Source organism: Hipposideros armiger, unplaced genomic scaffold (assembly GCF_001890085.2).
Source record: "Hipposideros armiger isolate ML-2016 unplaced genomic scaffold, ASM189008v1 scaffold_172, whole genome shotgun sequence".
NCBI lineage: Eukaryota > Metazoa > Chordata > Mammalia > Chiroptera > Hipposideridae > Hipposideros > Hipposideros armiger.
In genome coordinates this window covers 1744746-1769845 of record NW_017731522.1, presented here as the reverse complement: position 1 = coordinate 1769845, position 25100 = coordinate 1744746, and the positions used below count along the sequence as shown (strand labels likewise).

General features: G+C 43.7%; 1 protein-coding gene across 1 annotated transcript in view; it reads left to right on the top strand.

Annotated features, from left to right (window-relative positions):
* The window catches only part of LRIG1 (leucine rich repeats and immunoglobulin like domains 1), a 129765-nt gene that overhangs the window by 18264 nt on the left and 86401 nt on the right, over positions 1-25100 (top strand). The window contains exon 2 of the mRNA XM_019652055.1: positions 18922-18993. Coding sequence (XP_019507600.1) covers positions 18922-18993 — 72 coding nt within the window. The remainder of the gene's footprint in view (positions 1-18921; positions 18994-25100) is intronic.

Genomic DNA, 25100 nt, shown 5'->3' with positions numbered 1-25100 from the left:
TGACATTTCCTCCTGCCTTCTGGCTTATTCTTCATTTTTGAATGGCTGGCCATTGGGAACCCTGCTTTCCATAGCCTTATGAAATAATTACTTGAAGAAAAGAAAATGCTGTTTCGAAATCTTGAGAATTTTGTTTTCTGTGAGAAGATAAACTCCAACTGAGGTTTTTCATTTCTGATGGCTGAATGGGCAGAGCTATGGTGGTGAGTAGAGTGCAGTTTAGGAAGCAGGAAGGAGTTGGTTAGGAGGGAGGGGTTTTTGAAGGTGGCGTCATGGCTTTAGTATCCAAAATATGGATATTTTGCCTGCTCCCCATTTCACTGATGTACTAGCACTTAGAAAGAAAGGTTATTTCTATATTTTTGTGGTATAGAAGTAGCTATGTGGCATTTTTAATCAGGAATTTTGAAAGCTTGCTAAGGCAGCAGGTTTTTTTGTTTTTTGTTTTTTTAATAATTCCAGCTTTATTGAACTGTGATTTAAATACCATAAAAGTCATCCTTTCAAACTATATGAATCAGGGTTTTTAGTATATTTTCAGAGTTGTACACCTAGAACTACTAATTCTAGAACATTACATCACCCTAAAACAAAACCCTGTACCCATTAGCAGTCCCTCCCCACTCTTCCTTCTAGCCCTTGGCAACAGCCACTTCCTGTCTCTATAAATTTGCCTATTTTGGACATTTTATATAAATGGAATCATACAATACAGGGCCTTTTGTGTCTGGCCTTTTTTACTTAGCATCATGTTTCCAGGGTTCTTCCATGTTGTAGCATGAATCAGCCATTCTTTCCTTTTCATGGCTGAATAATATTCCATTATATGAACATACCACATGTTTATCCATTCATCAGTTGATAGCCTTTGGGCTGTTTCCACTTCCTGGCAATTAGGAGTAATGCTGCTGTGAACATTGGTGTACAAGTTTTTGTATGAATGTATGTTTTCATTTCTCTTGGGTAGATACCTAGGAGTGGAATTGCTGGGTCATATGGCAACTCTGTTTAACTTTTTGAGGAATTGCCAGACTGTTTTCCAAAGAAGTGACATGTATCCATTTGACTTCCATTAGCAGCGAATGAAGGTTCTCGTTACTCCACAATTTCACCAATACTTGTTATTGTCTGTCTTTCTGATTATAGCCATCCTAGTGGATGTGAGGTGGTAGCTCATTGTGGTTTTGATGTGAATTTCTCTAATGACTGTTGATGCTGAGTATCATGTGCTGTTGGCCACTTATATGTCTTCTTTGGAGAAATGTCTATTCAGTTTCTTTGCTGATTTGTTTCATTGGGTCATTTGTCTTTTCATTGTTAAGTTATAAGCAGAGCATGTTTTAGTAAGAGACAGGTGGTACTGTTTTCAGTAGTTTGGGGTATTGCCCAGGTAGAGATGCTTTTCTCTGTCTTACCTTCCTTAGGTGAACAGAATTTTATTTTTAAGATTTTTTAAGACTTTCAGGATGTTCAGGTAGAAATATAATGGACAATACTTGCCTGGTTTATTTGGTTTACTTGTCTCCCTGTTTGTAATCCCAAGCAAGGGAGGAAATGTGGCACAAGTTATTCTTGCAGGGGATCTGGATTTCAGACTCTGGGGGAGTTCGTCACACAGTGTTCACTACTAGAATGGAAGAATTTTCCCTCTTGTAACTTAAGGAAATGTGCTGTGCATCTGCATTTATAGCCAAGTCTGACCGTTTTCTCTGCATTTCCTCTGCACCAGTGCAAGCCTGCCTGTGCCGACAGAGCCTAACAGCTGTAAATTAGACAGAAATGCAGACCTGTACCCATTAGCAGTCCAAATGCAGGCAGGGTTGTTGTTCTGGACAGGTTTACAACGGGGAGGTGTGAAGTGTTTGGTGGAGACCGAAGCCAGGGGGAGGGAAGACATACTGAACTTGGGCTGCTTCAGGGTGGTAGGCTGACATAGCTAATTGAAAAGTATGGCCCTGGTGACTTTTAATGGGAAAGGAAGCCGAGGCCTTGCTGCAATGGTTTCCTTTACAGCAAGGAGCCAGAGGGGAGAGTGGCTCTCTGAGTTACTCAGGGGTTAGTGCTGAAACTCTGCCAGGATTTAGAACTTGGGGACTGGGTATAGAGGACCAGATCTTCTGGTTTGGGTTTTAATTTCATACTCTTTGGTCCCATTCTGGGTGACCCGAGTGGATGGGTAGCAGTGAGGAGCTTGAGAGAAGGCCTGCAGGTACCCTGGAGAAACATCGACAGCCCACCTTGGCGAGCTTTTGTTTTAGGCAGACTGTTCAGTGGGCTGATCTGTCTAAACAAATGAAATAGTGATTTCATGGGGGCCCTCTGTTAGTCCTCCAGGCAGCCAGTAGGCATTTTCTAATGTCTCCATTGACCTTGGAGTCTGAATTTGTAGTGCTAGGGCCTGGGAATCTGTATGTTAACCAGCTCTAAGCGGGATACTGCTTTGGAGGCTTAAGTGTGAGTCCCAGTGTCCTCGATGGTGGGCTCCCTTAGGTTCAGTGACAAGTGCCCATGGCTCCAGGTCCTCGTTCCCCTGCTCCCCGCCATCCTCTGCATTCACCTGTACCGGAGCTTTCTGAGCTCGGGCCATACAGACTGGGTCGCTCCTTTGCCATCAAGCCTTCTGCTCCCTCAGGCAGGGCCTCTGTGTGTGCTCTTGCCGCTGTGCCTCTTCTGAGTGACTATCCTCCTGGCCTTAGGTTAAACATTTCCTCAGAGAGCTTTCCCCAGAGCAGCATGGTGAGGGCAGCCGCTGCCTTATGCTAGGATAACCTTCGGAATACGGCTCTGGTTCCCTGCTCTGCGTGCCTTCCCCTCCTGATTGGAAGCTCCACGAGGACAGAGACTACTCATTGCAGTGGTCCTGGAGTCCAGCGCCATTCCTGGCACATAGGAAGTGTTTGCTAAGCATTTTTGTGTTCACTAATTTCCAAACCAAATGCAAGTGACCACTGGCTTTTCTGCGGTGTTGTATTATCCCAGGCACTGTTTCCTGTGTCCCTGAAACATCTACACACACAACTGTGGGAATAACCACTTGTGGGCCGTCCCAAAATCTGCCCTCTGGGTTTGCTTGCTTTCTGCCCCTTGGGAGTTAATTCAGTGCCTTTTTAAGGACCAGCTGTACCCACTGAAGTTAGGTGTTTATTAAAAACAAAAACTAAACAGTGGGCCCATCTGCATTTATTTTTAACTCCATTGTAGCAACTTCCAGAAAGCCCTTTCAACGGCAGGCTATAAAAGGTGTGGAGATGGTGGAGGTGATGGGACCTTCCTTGAGATGTGTGGTAGTTAATGTGTAACCTGTTTAACAAGGCCGGTGGCCTTGCAGCTCTCAGGTTCATAAACCCATGCCGTGAGTCCTGTGTTTGTAGGAAGTTCATGGCTTTGCAGATAACTCAGACCCCCAGGGTTTAGTGTCCTTCCGGTTGAAAAACAACCACCACCTACAACTGGTAATCCTGTCCTGCAGCAGGTTGGAGACACTCACGTAGCGGCTGGAGAAGGCTTCCTTAGGTCCCCTCTCTCTTACCCTGTTCTCAGCGCACGCACACGCACACACAGTTTTAGAGAGAGTGAAGTTAAGTGAGATCAAGAAAGAGCGGGAGAGCCTATGGTCAGAGGGGAGAGGTGATGAATCAGGCCCTCCTTTTTCGGGGGTTGACTGAGTCGGAGAGGTGTGTCTTCCTCATGTAGATAAGACACTCTCGTCTGAGATCCGGGCAGCTTGCCTCTTGCTGTCTCATCTACACCTATTGCTCCTTCATGCATTGATGTCGGGGAGTGTCCATTTGGAGGGGTGGGATTAAAAATGAGACAGCATGATTACAGTAAAATCTTACCGGCAAACTAGGATAGTTTTGCCATACTAAAATTGCCTAACTGTTCCATATGAAAGGAAAATAGTTGCTGGAGTTTGGGTTAACAGAAAACCTAGAGACTGGGGGCTAGTGACCTGGGTAGTGGTGTATCTGGCTTAATAAACAACATTTTGAAGTGCTACCTGCCCCTAATGGCAACAGAAACCATCAGTTAAATAAACCAGCTGTTAAGTAAGAGCAAGAACAGGAGTGTTTGCACAAACTACCTTTAAATTTTCTGATCCTTGATGAATGTCAGTTGGTTTGTGAATTATTAACTTCAGTGTGCATGAGGAAATACTGGCTGCTTAAGTGTCATGTATATTTTTATGTAAGAAAAAATAAAACCGACCACACCCTCAGCTGCTACCATTTTGGGCTCAGTACTTGCCTGCTTTCAGTCAGCAGGCGTATTTAAAGCAGAGGTAGGAATGCTGGCCCCTCGCAGACCACACGTGCATCATATATCATAGCTTATCACTTTCCATTGCATTTTGCTTAAGAAGAAACCAAAGTGATTTGCAGCCTGTTGGCAGATATAAGTGTGATGATCCTTATCGGGCTGCATGGGGGATCCGCAATCTGAGTGAGGGGTTTGTTAGGGACACCTCTCTAGTTGGGAAGAATTGTGTGTGTGTGTGTGTGTGTGTGTGTGTGTGTGTGTGTGTGATCAGAAAAGTAGATTTAGTGAAGGATAGGAAGCTGGCTTAAGAAACCTGTTTAGTGTCACTTCTCATCAACTTTGCAAGAGGGCTTTGAGGTAGGTTCTTTAATTTGTCACTGGAGAAAGAGCCATCTTTCTCTACTGCCTCGATTTCCTTGGCATGAAAACCTGACGTTGGCCTCCACCAGACCACCGCAGGGTGTGTACAAGCCAACACAGCCAACTGAGAGAGCTGCAATTTAGCACCCATTGCAGAAAGGGGATTTCAGGACTTCCAGTGATGGTGGGAGAGGTGGAGGAATCCATTTGTGCACCTGGTTTCCACGAGGCACTGCTGTGCTAGTCTCAGGGGTCCCAAGGGCTTCCTAAAGTTGATATTAATGGACTAGTTATCTCTTCTGACTTTTACATGGGGAGGGGAATTGAGTAGAGGCCTTTACTTGGAGGAGGAGAGACGCTAAAGCAGGAAGACTCGTAAAGGATGTGGGAGGAAGGTGTTGGGAGAATTGGAGCTGACCACACAGGGCTGTTGAGTGGCAGGTCTTCCTTTGAGCCTCACATACCTTTGGGTATTGGCTGCTGGATGGATCCTGCCTGTGAGTAAAGTCACACCTAGAAGTGCCTGGGCGTGGTGCCTTGGCGTGGTTCTAGGGGTTCGTTGGGTTATTTTACAGCCAGGTCTAAGCTTTGCTCATTCCCAGTGCAGAAAACATGCATGCTGCAGGAGGGGAGAAAGGCGCCTGTGCCCCCTTCCCATCTCTCCGCTGTCCTCGGTGCAGTGCCATTTGATATTGCAGTTGTGCATTCACCGACCACTTTCTTCTCAACCTGCCGGGATTATTACTGACATACACTGTTGGCCCTGCAGCCAGCCTCCTGTATGGAAATGGAAGAGAAGAAATTCAAGCTGTAAATGAATCTTTTTTGGGGCTTTGTAGTGGCAAATTATGTGAATGAGTGACTTGAAAACGTGCCTGGTTGAAAAAGTGCCTGGTTTTTAGCATCGTGAATATCTAGGCTTTAGATAAATATTGACACCAGCAGTGTGACAGGCCTACCATTTGTCTCATACTCCTAGGAATAAAAGATCTTTTCTGAGGTGCTTGTGACCTTATAAACCACCCTAACGAGTTTGTGCAGGTGCTTTCTGCAGTAGCTCTTTGGGGTTGAGAGTGGGTGGTTTTCTCTTTGTGCTTGTGCAAGCTTAAACCTAACCAAATCCAAACCTGCTTTGGCTTATCGATCACGGCTGCGTTTGCTGTAAGCCAATGTGGCTGCCAGTACAGTTTTGCAGAGTCATGCTTGTGTGGCCATGTGGACCAGACCTGGGATTGGAGCACTTTGTTTTGCTTTTGCAGTATTTCAGAACCGGCTGTGGTGGAGTGAGGAGAAAGGAAATCCAGCCTGAGGAGTCTTAGCTGGAGGACAGGCTAAGCTATTATAGCTGAATACCACATTGGACAAACTGTGCCACACCCTGAACCATACTTTGTTTGATCCCCTACATCTCTGGGCTCGAAACCGATCTGCCCTCTAATTGAGATGGGCTTAGGGTACCCCCTCTCCCCCCAAGGTAGACTGATTATTAAAGGAAGTAGCTTTGGAGTTAATTTGACTAAGGCAAGCTGAATGGAGACTTTAACCAACTGGGACGTGATTACATCATCTTTAAAAAGGAGTGGTGGTGGGAGCTGGGGAATTGTGTGTTTATCAGATAACAAGTGTTAGGTGAAGAAGCCCTAGCTGTTCTTTACCTAGGGAAGCTGCCTTGATGTAGCTGATCACGTGGATGTCTGGGTTTGGTGTGACCCATGGGCTTTGATTTCCTGCTGAGGTGGGAATTGAATGGCTCTTGTCTCTCCCTAGCACACAGAGAGGATATGGAGTATCCAGCAGTCCATGGGGTTTCTGAGGTTTCTGCAGCCTGTAACTGGGGTTCCGAAAGGACTCATTTAGGAATGAGTTTTGGTAGAACTTTTAATCACCCTTGCTGGTGATTTACTTTAAAGATGGACTCGCGTCCCGTAGGTACCAATATTCATTGTTTGGTAAAGGTGTAGTTTAACGCATCTTTGGGAGTAAGTGACCTGGAACTGCACACTGTCGTGTGTGTGTGTGTGTGTGTGTGTGTGTGTAAGAGAGGGGTGCGGGAGATGTGAGGAGCTCTTGACTTAGGATGCACTGGGCCTTGGTGAATGTAGACAGACCATGGGGGGAGCTGAACCATCATTTTTAGAGGACTTGTTGAGTGATTTTGTTTTCTAAAAAGGAAGAAATGAAAGTATATTAACATAGTAAAATTTTAATATGTTCAAGGATGGAGGTCACATACATCATCTGATTGTTTGTGCTTATAGTTCAGTGAAAAGGAAGTTCTATATTTTAATAGCAGGAAGCAGTCTGTATAAACTAATGTGTGCTGAGATACTGTGTGGTTGTTGCACTTGACTTAATACCTTCTGAGCCATTTCAACAACCAGAGCCAGAGAAGTTGCCATGGCCCCGAGAAAATGATGGAGACGAGCTTTTAAATTTGCAGTTTCATGATATCTTAGTATCGTAGAAAGAAAAATGTTGCCTTTTGGCTTTAGCTCGGCATTTCATGACCCACATAAACTTTAAAAAGCGCAATGGAAAAATTGACAGAACGAGATCCCAAGTCGATAAGCTAACTAATAAAGTCAGCGACATAACTGTTAGCCAGGAGGCTGACCTTTAAAACTGCATGTTTTCTTTAAAAAGTACTTAGCTAGAGACACTTGTGAGCCTCCCTATAATACAGTGGATGTATTCTTGAAAAGTTGTGGGTAAATTCAGTTTTCAACTTCGTACCAGGGGTCTGTTCTGTGTAATTGAATGATCTTCATTTTTAAGTGTTGAGGTAGGAAAGGAAGGGAGGATAAACCTAGGAGATAATAATATTGAATATTTAAAATCTAGAAGATGATATTGAAAATGTGAGAAGACAGTATTGAGAATGTTTGATAATATTTGAAGGAACCTTGCACTTAATCCAGTTGTAATGCAGAGTATTGTAGCAAATGCAGGTAAACCTGGATTTTTGTATTAGCTGTATAGATTTTAGATGCTTCGGCTATGCCCAGGAACAAAAAGATGTTACAGACATTAGTGAGTAGTGGGTGTGATTCCAGCTGGAAAAATAAAAGATGCCTGTAAGTTCCAGTGGAAGCTGACAGGGGACTCCAGCGTTCATCCCTGGGAACCTCTGGCTTCCCAAAGGATTTTCCTTAAGAGCAGCTCTAGCTTGGGAAGGTAGTTACACCCACTTATGAGGTGTGAACAAACAATAAGTGAATGTTTAAAAAAAAAATTACTACAGTAAAAGACACATTGCCATTAATCCCTCTCAGAATACACTCCCTTGCTTCAAACTCACTTATCCCATCGTCCTGGCCACTTTCTGAAGCAGTTTTGGAAGTCCTATTTCGTGAGTGTCTTTAGTTGTGCTGTCCTGGCTGCCTCGATGTCCTGAATCATTTTGACTTTGGGGAAGAGCCAGAAGTCATATGGTGCCAGTTCTAGTAAATAAGGTGGTTGAGGACACACTGTAATGTTTTTGACAGAAATTGCTGTATACCAGAAGCGATGTATGACACGGAGCATTGTCATGATGGAAGATGATTTATGGCACACCTTAAAACACACATTTTCTCAACCATACCTCACACCCAACTGACTGCACCAAACAAGTTGAAACTTGTCACACACTGTTACTAAGGTTCGAAGCACTGCTTCCTGTGTTGAAGATCCCTGCCTTTCGGTTGGATGGCACTTGGCAGCAGCATTCACCATATTCTGTGATCACAGCGGAAAGGCTCGATCACACATCACTTTTGGTATGGCAGTTTCTGTCAAATAAAAACATTATGGTGTGCCCTCATCCACCTTATTCACCAGATCTGGCACCGTGAGACTTTTGGCTCTTCCCCAAAGTCAAGATGACCATGAAAGGTAAATGTTTTGAATTGATTCAGGAGATCGATGCAGCCTCGACAGCGCAACTAAAGATACTCATGAAAGAGGACTTCCAGAACTGCTTCAGAAAGTGGCAAGGATGATGGGATATGTGTGTTTGAAACAAGGGAGAGTATTTTGAGGGGGATTAATGACAATGTGTCTTTTACTGTAATACATTTTTTAATTTAAACATTCACAGTATTGGGGGCCAGCCGAGTGGCTCAGTTGGTTAAGAGTTAGCTTAAGAGCACGAGCTCTGAGCAACAGGGCTGCCAGTTTGATTCCCACATGGGCCAGTGAGCTGTGTCCGAGCTGAGCTGCCAACATGTAGCAGGATGGCTCAGTTGGTGAGAGCATGTGCTCCTAACAACAAGACTGCCTGTTCGATGGTGGGCTATGCCTGCCTGCAACTAAGACTGAACTCCTCACCTTGAGCTGAGCTGCCACCCAAATGGCTCAGTGGATAGAACACGCTCTCTTAACACATTGAAGACGGCATTTAAATTGTTTAGATGCATGTTCCCGGGGTTTAAATCATTGAAATCAACTTTAATACTGTGTTTCTTTAAAAATTTATAACAAATTTGCTAACTATTTTTGTGAACTGAAATTTTCAGGAAATACCAAAGACCCTAGTAGTGCTTGAGGGTGTGATACCTCTGGAAACAATTCCCCTTAATGTATAGACGCAAATCTGCGTCACCGGTCCACAATTTAACAAGTCTGCTGGTTCGACTCCCACATGGGATGGTGGCTACGCCCACCCGCAACTAAAATTGCAACACAGCACCTTGAGCATAGAGGCCACGAGCTGCCGATGGGCAGCCAGATGGCGATTGGAGCCCTCCACAACTAAGATTGAAGAACATCAACTTGGTTGGTCCCCCTCCCCAGTTCCCCAACACTGTTCCCCTCCCCCAAGTCCCCAATTTAAAAACAAAAACAAAAACATTCACAGTATTGTTTGATCACACCTTTTATGTCATATGTCCCTTGAATTTTTTTGTGTGTGGGTGGGGGAGGAAAGAGATGCTGATAACACTAAGGTAAGCTGTTGTTTGTCCAGATGCATTTTCTTGAAACAAACAAAAACAAAACACGTTCATTTCCTTCTTCCTTCCCTTTAAGGGCCAAATAGGCAACTTACTATATATTGCTCTTTCGTAACCCAAAAGTGTATTTGCCTAAAATTCCCTTTCTAAACACTTTTTAAAAAAACAACCACCCTGATCATTACATGTCTAGGGGTAAGTTATCACAAAGTTTTACTTTTTATCATTTGGAGTACATTTTGGTAACATGAGGTTTGTGTACTATTATTTTTGTTGATTGGATTTTCTTAGAGAGTGTGTTGTCAAAAATGAGGGTTAGAAATCCCACAAAATGTTTTGATCCATCCCTGGTTATAGGAAACATCTAGACTAGAGTGTTTAAAATGGCCTGTAATGACTCGAAGGTGAGGGGGTTTTGTTTGTTTTTAATATTTTAATGTGTGTCTGTTATACTCAGGGGAAGTAACATGTTATTGGAGGTTTCATTTCTGAAGAATCCAGCAGTGCTGGTATAGTTTCCTTATCCCTTTATCCCAGTGAAATCCTTGGTTGTACCTTCTGCCAGAAACACGGGCTTGGAACTAGGCCATGCTGTTTTGTGGCTACTTTGCATGGGGCTGTGTTAGAATAGTTGTTTTCCTCCGCAATGGGGTGTTCCTCTCAGGGCCTCTAGGTGTGAACATGAAGTTAAGGAAATCACTCACTGTTGCGTGGAGAATCGTTTCTGTGTTGGGAGGGAAACAACACAGGGTCACTGATGGTTGGTGGTTGCCTGTACCACAATTTTACACAAATTCTCTTGGGTGACACATTCAATCAAAGATATGTTCATAAGGTATAGCTAGTTTGTATATTTCATATGTAAACCCAAAGTTCATGAATTTTAAAGCTATATCATGCTTTTAATAAACACCCTGTATTTTGCAATGGTTATTTCATAGGGAACTAATCTCCTTAAAGTGGACATTTGCAAGGGCAGAGGGGTATGGGTGGAGGTGTTAGGAAAAGAGACCCTTAATCCATGACCAGAGGGGCACTGGTGGCCTTTACAAAGCACTTGGCGAACCGAGGATTCCAAATTTATCCACTGGATTGCTGTGTCCCTCACTTCCTGTCCCTCTTGCCCAACTTGTTTTAACTACTACAGAAGCAAGAGTCACCGTTCCTTGCCTCAATAGAGCAAGGTTTTCATTTAGGAGAATCCTCTGTCCTTTTACTGGAGAAACTCCAACCTCTGAGTGTGTCGCCAGCGATGAGCACAGGTTTTTGCTGCACTTTCTGTCCCCTCTGGGTCATGACTGATAAACCCTCTGCTCGGGCCTGGTGGAGAGGAGACTGATGGGGAGGGAGTGCTTGGCTCTCTGTTCCATAGAATGGCCGGGCTTCCAGGTCAAGATTAAGCTTTGTGCTGGATGAGTCCAGCAAGGGTGAAAGGGTCCTTCTGTTGAGGTGATTAGTTTGGAAACTCTTGTAGAGCTTGAGGACTCTCTGAAAGGGCAAATTTGTGATCCTTTTTTGGAGATAATAAATAGGGGCTAGTTAACCAAAACCCCTGCTCATTTCCAAGTCTTCCGCAAAGCCACTTCTCCAATAGTAGAACCAATGGTAGCTGTAGGCTCCTCTTCCCTTTGTGGCAGGCTGGTGGGAGGGTCAGCCTGAGGCCTGCAGCTATTCTCTCTGCAAATTCCCTTTGTGAAGTGCCCACCAACTGCAGAGCTGATGCTGCTGGATGCCTCGTCTTAATTAAATTAATTAATCTTTAGGGGTTAATGATGCACGTACCATATTTAATGAGAGACTCATGGGAAATTTGTGGGCTCCCCCCAGTACCACCCCACAACCAAGCATGAGCATGCTTAAATAACAAAACCATATCACACCCAATTACTTTGTCTCTGTAGTCCAAATCTCAGTTTGATAAGAAAAACAGATCCTAAAATCTCTTGTTTTAAGGGATGTTCTATTGTAGAAAGCTTTCAGAGGTTGTGGGCCTCTGGGCTGTTTTAATTAAAACTTTAAGTAGTTGAATAAGGAGATATTCTGCTCCTGTGGAAATCAATTTTAATGGCCCTGTAGATTAACCTTCAAGAAGAACCTGGTACTGAGATTTGTTAAGGTTTGTATAACCTTTGACTTAACTGCCTGGTAGGTTATGAATCTGGCAACTCTTTGTGACTTTGTCCTAAAACCGTGTGTCTATTTCTTAGTATTCTTCCTCAAAAACCATGCTCTTCTACTTTTCTTCCTGGTTTGACTAAGGTCTTGTATTTTTCTGCTAAACCTTTCTTATCACAACTGATATTTCCTGCTCTGAATCCATCTGGGCTCGGGCGTCCATGCCAGGGATGACAAACGCACATCCTTAGAGGGGTCAGGCCAGTGCCGCGACTGAAGAGAGAGGCCTGGGTGAGGCCGGAGGAGCGGGCAGGTCTGCGGTCAGCTGGAGTTCTCGCTAAATAAATGTGTCTAATTGCTGCTATAAGGAATGCTGGCCCAGAAACTAACTGAGCTTATATTTTTGGTGAAAACCTTAGGTTTCTCCAAACACTGTTCAGTCGGAAACAAATGTCCCTGCTGCCCAACTTCGGCCCAAGAGCCACAAATTTGCAACTCCTGGTCTACCATTCACAAGATGCGTGCCATACTACAGCCTCTGGCTGGAATTATTTAGTCCAGAGTTTTATCTGACCAGTAGGTTGTAAACTCCTTAAAGTCATGGAATAAATCTTATCCTAATTTGTATCAGAATTTACCACAGTGCGTAGACATTGTAGGCAAACAACAGAATTTAATATCTGTTGGGTGCTAAAGGACAAAGACTTAGACCTGTATTTAAATTAATCATGGGCTGGGGTAATATGGGTGAACTGGGAAGGTAAGGGGGACATAAGGCACCTGGAATTATGGAAGCAGACTTGGCGGCTTCTCTTGGATAGTGTCTTAAGCTTCAGAATCCAGAGGCCCCCGCCGATTTCTATTTCAATTGCTGATTTTAAAAAGTACAAGTAGGTGGTGACTCTGGGATCCTCATATGGCTGGTGTGTATTAGCTCATCTTTTGAGTTGCTAATAAGCCTCGTTTGCATAGAGAATTATCCATGTAACATTTTCAAAAATTGAAGTAACTGGGATTCATTACTTTCTTAAATATAACTGACCAAAAGCTTACAAGATGAGCTGTGTATGTTGAGCTAATATCTGAGTGATTTTGCATTTTCAAGCCTCAGTTTAGAGACTGTGTTGCTTGCTTAGCGAGAAAGATGGCCGCACTGCAGCACATTCTTCTGAGCACAAATTCTTGGGTGAGGAGCCAGAGAAGTGATCCAGTTTAAGATGCAATTTCGTTCTTAATATAAGCCTTTAATATGTATTATCAGGCTGTTGAGTGGTGGTGTTTGGTTAACGAGGGGGAAACATTGCAATAGAAAAAAAGATAAGGATATCTGATAGTCTAGATTTTAAAAGAAATCTTATTCTCATAAAACCTGATAATGTGGGTCTAGGGAACAGAATGTGGAGATTTCATTGGAACTTGATGTGTACCACACATAATTCCTCAGGAGGTAAAAATGCAGCAGAAATGGCCTCAAAGCTGAAGGGATTAGATAACTTTAATAAAGTCGTGTGTTCTTCCCCACTCATTCCTCTTGCAATTTGAAAGGACCCATCCTTTTTTTCCCAGTTAGTCCTAGGCAGGTAACTCCTTTTTATTTTATTTTTTATTTATTTTATTTTTATTTTTTTAAAGATTTTTATTGGGGAATTGGAACAGCACTGGGGAATTGGGGGAAGGGGAACAGACAAGTTGCTGTCGTTTTGTTCTTCAATCTAGTTGTGGAGAATGTTGCTTCACTGGCCCAAGTTGGCACCATCATTGCGCTCTTCCCGGGCGAGGCAGATCAGTCGCCGGCTTCTGGATGGCCGCTCACGCTGGCTGCTGGCTACACACGGTAGCCCATGGCAACCCACTGCTGCAGGGGTTGCAGCCTATGCTGTCTCTGGCTCACAGCAGCCCAGCTCCAGTTTGAGCTGTTGATCAGCATCTTAGCTGTAGAGGGCAGTGTCACTGGCCCGCATATGTGGGATCCAAACCAGGGCCCTCTGGTGTCCCAAGCCAGCTCTTAACCAGTGCGCCACTCGGCTGGCCCCAGGTAACCCCTTTTTAAATGGGGGGTGAACAGTGCAGTTTCTGTGGTTAAGAAGAGATGTGCAGCCAGAGCCCACAGTTTTCCTGAGATTCCTGGGCTAATCCCGGGCACCCCAATAGTGCTCAATAATTGGGTCATTGGATTGCTTCACACATTTTTTTTCTGGCTGTATTATTCATTTAGCAAATATCTGATAGCTTAAAATATGCAGAGTACGGTGACGCTCAGGAGTCCAGACAGGGCTGAGTAATGGGAGATAGCCTGGCCTGGAAACCAAACCGAATATGAAAACCTCTGTCCCCAAGGAAGGACTGGTTCCTTCCACTTTGAATTATGATTCCTGTTAATAGTGAAAAATGCAGCCGTGCGCTGTGCGGTTCTTCCCAGTGAGGAGTTTTGTCTGCTGTCAGTGGTCTGTAAAGAAAGCCTGTTTTTGAGGATGAAGTGCTAATTACGTTGTCCGGCTCGTTGGGGTTATTTCCTCATTATGTCTTACTCTGAAGCCAACGGAACTTCTTATCCCTCAACTTCCAAGGAGTCAATGAATTATTGTTTGCTAGCCTTGAATAGCCTCTGCCAAGTTTATAATGTGGAGTTCTGGTCATAATCCAGGAAGATGCTGGTCAGATTATGTAAATACTGGTTAAACCTACAGAATTACACTCAGAGGGCATTTTTTTTATGATGAGTGTCTTCCTAGAGAATTGAGTTTTCCAAGGCCCTTTCCTCTATCGGGATGGCTAAGAACGTCGTGTGCCTGAAAGACGTGAGCTAATATTCGTGTCCATTCCCCCACCATTTTTAAACAAAGCTCTTGAAATATTGGGAAATTCAAATTTATTGTTAAAATCCAAGCTTTTCCTACAGATGCCATTTCACTTTAAATATTTGTTGATGATTGAGAAATATTTGTTGATTATTCCATGATACAGCACAGTTTAATAGACATTTCAGTGATGATGGAAATGTCCTCTGTCTGCAAGGTGCAGTATGGTATTCACTAGCCACATGTGGCTGCTGACACTTCCAGTATGGCTAGTGCGACTGAGGAACTGAATTTTTAATTTTATGTAATCATAGTTTAAATATAAACGTCAGTAGCTAGGTGGCTAGTGGCTACTGAATCGGACAGCACAGGTTTATGTAATGGTGGGGATTTCTCAGCTATTTAAAGCCTTAGCTCTTCTAATTCTGTGGGGTTGGAGAAGGGGCCTCGTTAGGAAAAATGCTTGCAGACAGATTGTTTCTGTGCACTGTTAAATAGTTTGCTTTTTAGACGCAGATAAAACCTGGGTAAAACGAGCTATTCTCGGCAGAGGTGCCCCTTGTGTGTTCTGCAAACGGTGGGCTGGATGGTCATCTTACAGCCGATTAGCTGAAAGAATATCTCTGGCTGGGCTCAATTGTTCAAAGATTTGTGCACCCTTTGTACAAGAACAGGGAAAATTTGTGTTATGACAATGGCTGACAAAATGTTTAATGAAAGCTGCAATTGGCAGTAACTAAATTCCCTGAGGTTTCTTGCTGCTCCTCTATGCTACTGAAAGGTGTAGAAATGCTTTTGACAGCATCTGTCCTGTTGACAGATGAATTGTTTTGACAGGAGAATCTGAAACCTTCAACTTAAGACACATTCAGATGTCCAGCTGGGTAAGGGGTGATCATGTTTGTAGAAATAAGTGAGATGCTTTAGGTTTGTGTGCATGTCAGCTGCCACCTGAAAGAAAGGCCTCATTAAAAGTTTTTCACTGATTAACCCTTTGATTGTTCCTGGGAACTGAGATGAGAATTCACACCCCTCTCCACACAGTTCTTGGGCTGAATAAATGTATTTCCTTAATCATTGAAAAATGAGTGTCAGTAAGCAAAGCAGTCAAAGGGTTAAAAAAAAACCCTTTATTTAAAAATTGTGCTGAAAAAATTATACCAAAATTGATACCAGCATTTTTCACAATAACCAAGAGATGGAAACAGCCCAAATGCCCATCAACTAGTGGGATAAACAAAATGTGTACACACACACACACACACACACACACACACACACACACACGGGAATATTATTCAGCTCTGAAAAGGAAGGAAATTCTGACATATGTTACAACGTGAATGGACCTTGAGGCTATTATGCTAAGTGTAAGAAGCCAGACACAAAAGCACAAGTACTGTGTGGTTCCACTCACAGGAAGTACTGACATTTCAGAGACAGGAAGTAGAGTGGAGGTTGCCATGCCTGGGGTAGGGGTGGGGGAGTATGGGGAGTTAGTATTTAAGGGGTACCAAATTTCAGTTGGAGAAGATGAAAAAGCTCTAGGAATGGATGATGCTGATGGTTGCACAGCAGTGTGAATGTACTTAAAGCCATTGAATTGTACACTTAAAAATGATTAAGATGGTAAATTTTACGTTATGTATATTTTACCACAATTAAAAAAACGATTATACTGGGAGTTTGTCTCCCTGAAATGAGCAAACAAGAAAACGTCTCTGAGGATTTTATTTCAGATTACATTTGTCAGGGAGAATATAGTAAATATTTTCCCCATTTCTTGATAAAGCAATTGATGATCAACAGCTTGTCCCAGGTTTCGGGACTAGTCACTCCTCAGACTTAAAAGCTAGGTCGCTCTGGTCCCAAAGTGGAAGCCATCCCAGGGGACCTGAGCTTCAGCCTCTGTCTTCTCTCTCTTTGCTAATAGGTGCTCCAAGAGAATTGCCCGTTACAGCCAGTCTGCTAGACTCTTGTTTGTTGATAAATGGCTTTTCTAGTTCATTGAAGGTCAGAATGTCACCACATCCAGGCTGACCTAGTGAGAGTTTAAATGTCCACTTACAGATCTCTTCATCTTCATTGCTACTTACTGGGAATCTCAGTAAGGTCCTGGTACTGTGTGGCCTCTTGCTAAGACTAGACTATGGAAGACCCCTTTTCAAGTAGCCTGGAGGTAATTTCATTCCACGTAGTTTAAAATGGGACCACCAGTTAATTGCCCGAGACCCAGATCCTGTGAGCCCCAGCTCCACCCTTGGCTGTGTAAATAAGCCAGAAATAAATCTTTCATTTTGAATCTCATAGCCTCAAGACTCAGTAACCTAGATGAGAGGCTGACAACTGGTGGTCCTCAAGCCAAATGTGCCCTGTAGATACGTTTTGTGTGGCCCATCTAGGATTCCTTTTTTTTTTTTTTTAAGTCTTAAAAAGATTGTACGTAAGAATTCAGAGTTTGAGCTTCTCTTGAAAATGAGAAGACTGGTCTGCACTGCCCTTGTTTCTGGAGATGGGAGCAAATGCCCCTTTAGATGGGCCGGCAGGTGGGCACTGCTGTGTCAGACTCATTCCATCCTGGCAAGGCCACCATGCCTTCCAGGCTCTCCTGCCTGTGCAGTTTCTGCGTCTTTCTCTGGAGTTTCAACAGCTTCCATTACCTAAGATGATATAAACGTTACAGTCCTTGTAAACTCAGTTAGCTCTAGACGCAGACACGATATTTCAGTCCCCCCTTTTGATAATAATGTGCTCAAAATAGAAGACAATTTCAGTCTGTGCCATCCTTTTTCTGACATGGGAGAATTTTCTCCATTGGTGGGTGTTCTCTTCCGCGTCTAACCTGTTGATGTCTGTGTACCCAATCATAAATACCCCCAAGTGCAGACAAGCTCACACTTGACTTTAATATGTGGTTTTAAAAATTACCACCATCAGTTTTTTACAGTAACATAATCTCTGGACAAATTGCATTTAATTCAGGCTATGCCCCGAACACAGATGTACCATTAATTGAAAACGCAGTTTGACTTTTATTTAGATGAATGTCTTGAGTTGACAGTGAATTGGCTATATCAGCTCTATGTTAGTATTGATTAGAATGTCTCTGGAGTAAGTTTAAAAGCTAGTTGCCACTTATGTGATGCTGTGTATCCCTCAAGAGCTAGACTTTAAACTCATTACTAGGAGTACTGTTAATTGGTAGTTATGTCAATGGAGTTAATAGCTGAGATGAAAAATGTAAACCTCTTCGGCTTACGCAGGACTGGGTGTATTTTGGAGGCAGGGAGCAAGGTACAGTGCACAGTAAGAAGTTAGGGCCCGATTGGATCCCATGTCTGTGAATTCTGTTCCAGAAAGATCAATTAACTGTTTAGTCTGGTTGAGGGTGAGATCTGAGAAGCTCACCTGACCACACACTTCTCAGCTTGTTGCATGTCTGCTTCTAAGAGTACAGTTGGGAGGGGGGAGGTGTTGAATGGGCAAGAGATGTAATTCTGAATCATTGTGACAGACGCCATCATCTTGAGAAGGCTGCTTACACATGTGGCTTTCACTGCCTTTGGTTAACACACCAGCTGCGAGTTTCCTGTGACCGTGGCTTTTCTCTCCTGTGTGATCGATCACTCCCAATGTTTATTCATTGATGGTAGGAATACCATGTTCATATATAGCTTTATGATTAGGATCTTTCAGTGTTCACTTTCTAAACAGTCCCTTCACGTTTGACTATACGTGTAAGTGAATTTTAATCTTAAGTTCTTGTTTAGACCAGGGTTTCTCAACCTCCGCACATTGCTGTTGACACTTAGGGCTTGATGATTGTAGTTAAGGGCTGTTCCTGCCCATTGTAAGATGTTTAGCAGTATCCTCGGCTTCCACCCACCGGATGCCAGAAGCAAACCCCCCTTTCCTTGCTGTTGTGACAACTAAAAACTGTCTCCAGAGATTGCCAAATGTCTTTCCAGATTGAGAACCACTAATTTTTAGACATTGTGGGGTCAGCACCTCACCCTCTCTTTTTCTTTACTACTGCTTGTTATTGTTTGATGTTTTAGAAAAACATTAATAAAAAAGTGCCATTTAAAATGGCCTTGGACTTGATAGGGTACAAAGCATTTGGACCAGCACACTGTAATGTAGGTAGAGGACTAGCTTACCTCAGAATTTCTTTAAAAGTTGCTAAGTGGTAAAATGGTGTTGATTAAAATTCATTTGAAGTTAGTCAATCTCAGGTGGTTTGAGATTTTCACAGTGACTCATTTATGGATACAAGTGTGGAGGAGGTATATCTGTAAATCTCAGTATCAATAAGTTACTCAAAATAATGCACAAGATGGGGCAATCATGAGGGAGAGGACTGGTTTTTTTAGCGGGTAGAGTAGAAGATTCCTGAATTTTGGGTGTAATGTAATGTTGATTCAATTACTTCTTTTCTTTTCTTTTCTCTTTACCAGAAACCTGAGTTACAACAAATTTTCTGAGATTGACCCTATTGGTTTTGAGGACTTGCCGAATCTACAGGAAGTGTGAGTGCTTTTCCCCAAACCTCTGGGTGGGGGGGGGTTGGAGGGATGGAGGGCTCCTTGGGAAAACTCTCTGGTACTGCAGCATCGCTCTCTCTCCCACATCAGAAGTCTAAACTTGTCACAAGGAACATGTAAGATTGCACTGCTTACTGAGCCCGCCTCTTCCTCCGAGGCAGCCTGTGAATGGGTGTGTTCCCGTCTGGTAGGTGCGGACGTATGGAAATCACAGGAACATGATGGGTGTATAGGAGAGTCCAGCTGGCGGGTGGAGCAACCCGCTTAGCAGGGGCATATGAGCCAGCCCAGTGCTTTTGTTCCCCAGGAAACAAAGGAATTGAAGAATGGACAATCGAGGCATACCTTTTCTCCCCCATCTCCAGAAAGAGCCAGGCATTACTACCTTTGGAACGCTAGACTTGCTGCCTCTTGCAGTGTGCTTTAAATCAGGCCTCAGTCTTTTCCTTCTCCTCTTCTTCTTTTTAATGTAAAGAATTCTGCTTCTAAAATGGATGTTAGGATTGTCAGGAATTTTAATTCCTCAGGGACTTGAGACACTTTCACATAGGTCATGCATACCCGCTGCAGAAAATTTGGAAACTGGAAATATGTAAAGACTAATTAAAATCTCCAGTATTATTATCCAGATATAATCATTGTGAACACTAAGTGAAAAATGTGTATCTCTACATATATAATTTTGGGATCAAACTGTATATCTATTATGGATTTTATATCTATTCCCTACATATGTTTAGATTTTTAAATACTTTATCATGTAAATTAAAATTTTTTAATATCCCATTTTAATTTTTTCATAAAACTACCTACTACACATGGATATTCCATAAATTATTCACCCAGTGCTTCTATTGTTAGATATTTTTATTTGATATTATTAGGTAAGTGCTTTACACATTTTGGTTATTATATGTAACTGCTAAAAGTCCTTATTTATTATTCATCGATTTCATTGTTAATGATTTATCTAAAGGAAGTTTAATTTCATCAACTGATGCAATTGGCAAAATACTTGTATTCCCTATCCCCATCTCTAAACTCTCCAAAAAGGCATTTGTGATTCCCGCGTCTGTTTAAAAACGGTTTAAACTTCCAGAGTTGAAGGAACATCAAGCTGGAAGGGGCCCTGGGCGATTCTGCTTTGTCCCAGGTCCTCGTTTTTCCATTGGGTCTACGGGCCAGTGGTGGGAGCAGGGAAGTTTGAATTGGGTCATCGTGTTAGTTTGCCATAATAAAACACCACAGACTGGGTGCCTTAACAGAAATTTCTTCTCATGGTTCTGGAGGCCGAAAGTCCAAGATCAAGGGGTCAGCAGGGCTGCTTTTCTGAGCCTCTCTCCTTGGCTTGCAGATGGCTGCCCTATTGCTACTGCCTCACTTGGCTTTTCCTCTGTGTGCACCCATCCCTGGTATATCTTGTGCTTGTCCAAATGTCCTCTTCTTAAAAGAACAGTAGTCATATTGGATGAGGGCCCATCCATATGACCTCATTTAACCTTAATTACCCCTTTAAGGATCCTATCTCCAAATATAGTCACATTCTGAGGTTTTGAGGGTTTAGGACTTCAACATATAAATTTTGAGAGGACACATCTCAGCCTATCACAGTCGCCTAAGTTCATGAAAGAGTGGCTGGGCTTCTAACCCAGCGCTTTCCCTGATCCAGGCTGCTTTTAATGCCTGTGGTTAGGATACCTACCCAGCTTCTCATGTGAAGTCTCTAAGCTAGTGGTTTCTTTTAGAATTGGACAAAATTAAAATTGGGGCTCTCATTTAAGCTTTCATTAACATTTATTTGAGTACCTCCTATGTGCCCGGTGCTGCTCTGGGTGCGGGGGGGGGGGGTACAGGGGGAAACAGGACAAACAGATGGGACTGGTGTGAGGTAATGAGGCATTTACCTCAGGTGCAGGATTTAAGGGGCACTCAAAACTCAGCATTTGTAAGTAAAGGATATTTTAATGCAATATTTAAAAAATAAGAGTGAATGCAAAGAAATCCATGATGAGCAAAGTATAAAAAGTTTAAGTAAAGACCAGATCAGTGTTCCTGAGTTTTCCTTTTGCCTCAGGTTCCAGGGTGGCTTGCCGTGGCATTGTCGCTGATCCTGTCTTGATGTAAAAACGTTGATATTTTGTTCATCATGGATTTTGTTTTATATTAATTTTGATATTTTAAAAATAATTGCTTTAAAATATTATTTTTCCTGGCCACTGGAAATGTTGTGCTGCCCCTCACCCAATCCCAGCCCTGCAGACAAACCTCTTCTCTTAGAGTTTTACATTATGATGGGGAAAGACATGCATGAACAAGGAAACCAGTGAGACTTACTAGTGATAAGTGTTAGGGGAGATAGAACAGCGTAATGTGAGGAGTTTGTCTTTCGTCGTTGTGGAGGGGTGATAGCAGAGCCGGGGTGGTCAGGAAGGTGATGACTGAGCAGATGTGAATGATGTGGAGACAGCATCGCAGATGCAGGGCCTCAGGAAGGAGGAAGCTGAGGGCCATGTGCCTGGCCTTGGGAGGGCGGGGGTGTGGCCGGGCCCTGGCACCGCCCATGGCCCACAGCTGCAACCATCATGAACCCCCATCAACTGGGGGCATGTTAGATGCTCCTGTGCACATGTTCGCTGTTGTTCTCTCTAGCCCTCTTGTTCCATTTGTTCCTTCCCCAAGCCAGCTTTCAACTTCCGTTTGGTTCGGCTCCCTTCACCTACAGCCTTCAGTCCCCTTCTACTTGGTCCTTTTTAGAACATAACACCCCACCCAGATCTAGAGCCGAGAGCATCTGACTTCTGCTTGGCCTTCACTGGGGATGCTGGTTATGAGTCTTTTTTTTTTGTTTGGTATTGTATGGTATGGTATGGTATGGTATGGTATGTATGTATGTATTGTATGGTATGGTATGGTATGTATGTATGTATTGTATGGTATGGTATGTATGTATGTATGTATGTATGTATTTATTTATTTTCAATGACAGTTGACATTCAATATTATATTAGTTTTAGGTGTACAGCGTAGTGGTTGGACATTTATATAACTTATGAAGTGATCCCTCCAGTAAGTCTAACGTCTACCTGACACCGCATGTCGTTATTATAATACGAGTGACCATATTCTTTATGCTGTACTTTACATGCCTGTGTGGTTATATCTTACAAATAAAGTTCCCATATAACAACAGCCCCAGCAGTCCCAGCAACACCGTGCTAAGCCTTTGGTGAATGAATGCTGCCTCATTGATCCTCATACCAGCACTGGGACATAAATTATTTTCTTTACAACCATTTTCAGAAGAGGAAACATGAGCTCAGAGAAGTGAAATAAACCTGTTTAGTGTTACATGGTTGGCAAACCTGAGAGTTGAACTTAAATCCATTTGATTCCAAATCTTAGGCATTTAACCCTGAAACTGTACCGCCCTCAGTCCCCCACGTCCCTTATCTTAGCCCACAACATTCATCTGAAGAGGTTTTAAACACAGAAAATCCAGTGTTTATCAACTTGTATCACTCTTTCTACACAAGTCTTCTCTTTTTAGGTACTGAGTATTTCCTGGTATGCCTCTAGACCTCTCATGGAAATCCATACTACCGTCCAAGTCCAGCTATCCGTCCCCCTTCACACCCTGGCTTTCCTCCTTCCCTGAACTCCTGCTGTGTCTACAAGCAGGACGAGGCCCCTGACTCTATCCTGTGTGTGACTTCTTTCCTTCCTCCTGCTAACACACTCGTGCAGGTTGACCGTGGCTGGCCATGCGCTAAGCGCTGTTCGCCTTATTGTCACTTGTACTTTTTTCAGACATTGAAGGAACCATGGCACCGAGAATTGGCGGGAGTTGCACAAGTAGTAAGTGGTAGAACTGGGCCTGCACCCCCAGTCTGGTCCCATGCTCTCTGTGGCAGTACTACTTTCCTGAGTATGGGAGTTGTAAAGGCAAGATTGCATTGTGTAGTGTAGTGGGAAAAACACACACTGTGGAAGCAGACAGACCTGGGTTGGAGTTCTAGTTGGGTCCCTTACCGGAACTGTGTCCCAGGACAAGTTACATAGTGCCTCAGTGCTTCCTTCCCTTCTTCTGCAACGTGGACATAATAACACATTGTTGTTATATTATTATTAATTGGAGATGACGTCCAGGGCCTTGCACATGCTAAGGACTCACTGGGTGTTATTTCTCTTCTGCTACTTTCCAGTCACTTAGCCACCCAAGCGGGGTGCATTAAGAAACAAATCCCTGAGGGCTGATAAGTTGACCCTTTCCCCACTGAGCCTGACTCCAGTCCTGGTGTCACACTGTTGATGGGTGAGGCAAATTCCTTGAGCAGAACAGTACAACTTCTCCCTGATTAGAGATTTGGGCCTTGCCTGAGGGAATTCTGATACATTGTGGAGGCAGAAAGAGGCTGTCAGGAGTGAGGGCTGGGAGGTGGGGAAGGATACTGAAGAAAAAAAACCTCATAGTTGAGACGCAATTGCTTCTAACATCACTGGGCTCAAGGGTTTCCCAGGAGCTGTCAGTTCTCCTAAACCCTGCAGAGCCCTGTGAGTCTGGACATCTCAGCGAGAGGGGAACCACAGCCTGGCAGAGCAGCGGCCGGTGGTTTTCAGCAGTGGTTTTATTTTGGAGGCTGGAACCACAGAACACCGTGGGCTGGTTGCAGAGAGAAAGTGAGCCCGCTGGAGACCCCTGGAGGACATGACACTCGTGCAGCTGTTGCCAAGCCACACGGCCTTCACTGCCCGCAGCTCTGAGGAAAGCCCACCAGGGAGGGCCCCCAGCCAGGGGTCCTGGACGGCAAGGCTCTTCTATTAATAAAAGGGGCTATTTATACCATTCTCTTTAAAAACTGCGCTGGGATCATGTTACTGCCGCCTGGCCTGAGAAGGCTTAATGTGGGTGCTGTCGTGTGTGCTTTCCAGGGCCATTGACCTAAAATGTTCCTGCAGGCAGCGAGGAAGCCTGAGTGGGCCCTGCCTGAGGGTATTTATGGCTCACCCTCTTGCTTCTCAGGCCTGTGCTCCCCAGTGTGTGTGTGGTGTGCTTAGGGAGGGGTGGAAGAATAAGGGGGTGTCATTTTGAGCCACTGCTTTTAGGCTGTGAATTACCACCACCTGTTAAGCATTTACTCTATATCAGGCTGTATCCTAAGCTATTCGGTTTAATTGTTTCAGCCAGATCCTGCCAAAAACCTATGAAGTTGGTACTTTTGTTAGTCACATTTTTTTTGGAAGAGGAAACTAAGGCACAGTCAGGTTAGGTGACATGGCGAAGGCCATTCAGTGGGTAGCGGTAGGAGTGGGGTTGAGTGTACCCAGGTGTGTCTGATTTAAAGACCCAAGCTGTAATAATTCCTGCTGCTCTGTAACTGTGCCTCAGTTTCTTCTGTTAGGTCAGGGTGATCATTTCATACCTTCCTTAAAGGCTTGTATGTCATTTGGTAAGGCATTGCACCTACAGCTCTCAGCTCCGAGCTTGGCCCAGAGCAAACGTTAGCTCTCCTCACTGTTGCTTGCGACACAGCTATCCCTGTACTACAACATCTGTACGTGGCCATCTGGTACACAAACCACATATCATAAAGCCTCGCCAGTTGTTATGTAGTAAGCCCTATTGTCAAGTAACTAAAAGCACCCATAATAACTGATTGGTTAAGTGGCCCCAACTCCAAAATCTGTGCTCCTACCTGCCACTGACAACTTTCTCCCTTTTAAGAAGTAACACTTACTGACGTTCCAAGCCCTTGCTCATCTCTGACTGTTATTAATTGCAGCTCTCTCTGTGTTTGGAAACAATCGAAGTGTCTACAGATAGTGGAATGGCTAAATAAATCATGGGTCATTCATACAACTCATGACAGCAGAGGAGTACCCTGCAGCTGGTTAAAAGAGTTATGGAGGGCGCTAAGATATATCACTGAGGGAGAAGCTGGTACTGAACAGTCTGCAGAATATACAAGCATCTGTGTAAAAGAAAAACGTGTACATCTCTAGCAGCTGGCAGCAAGAGCTTTCTCTTGGAAGCAGACCAGAGGACTGAAGTGCAAGGAAGTTTTATTTTTCACTGTATATGCCTGGTATTCTCT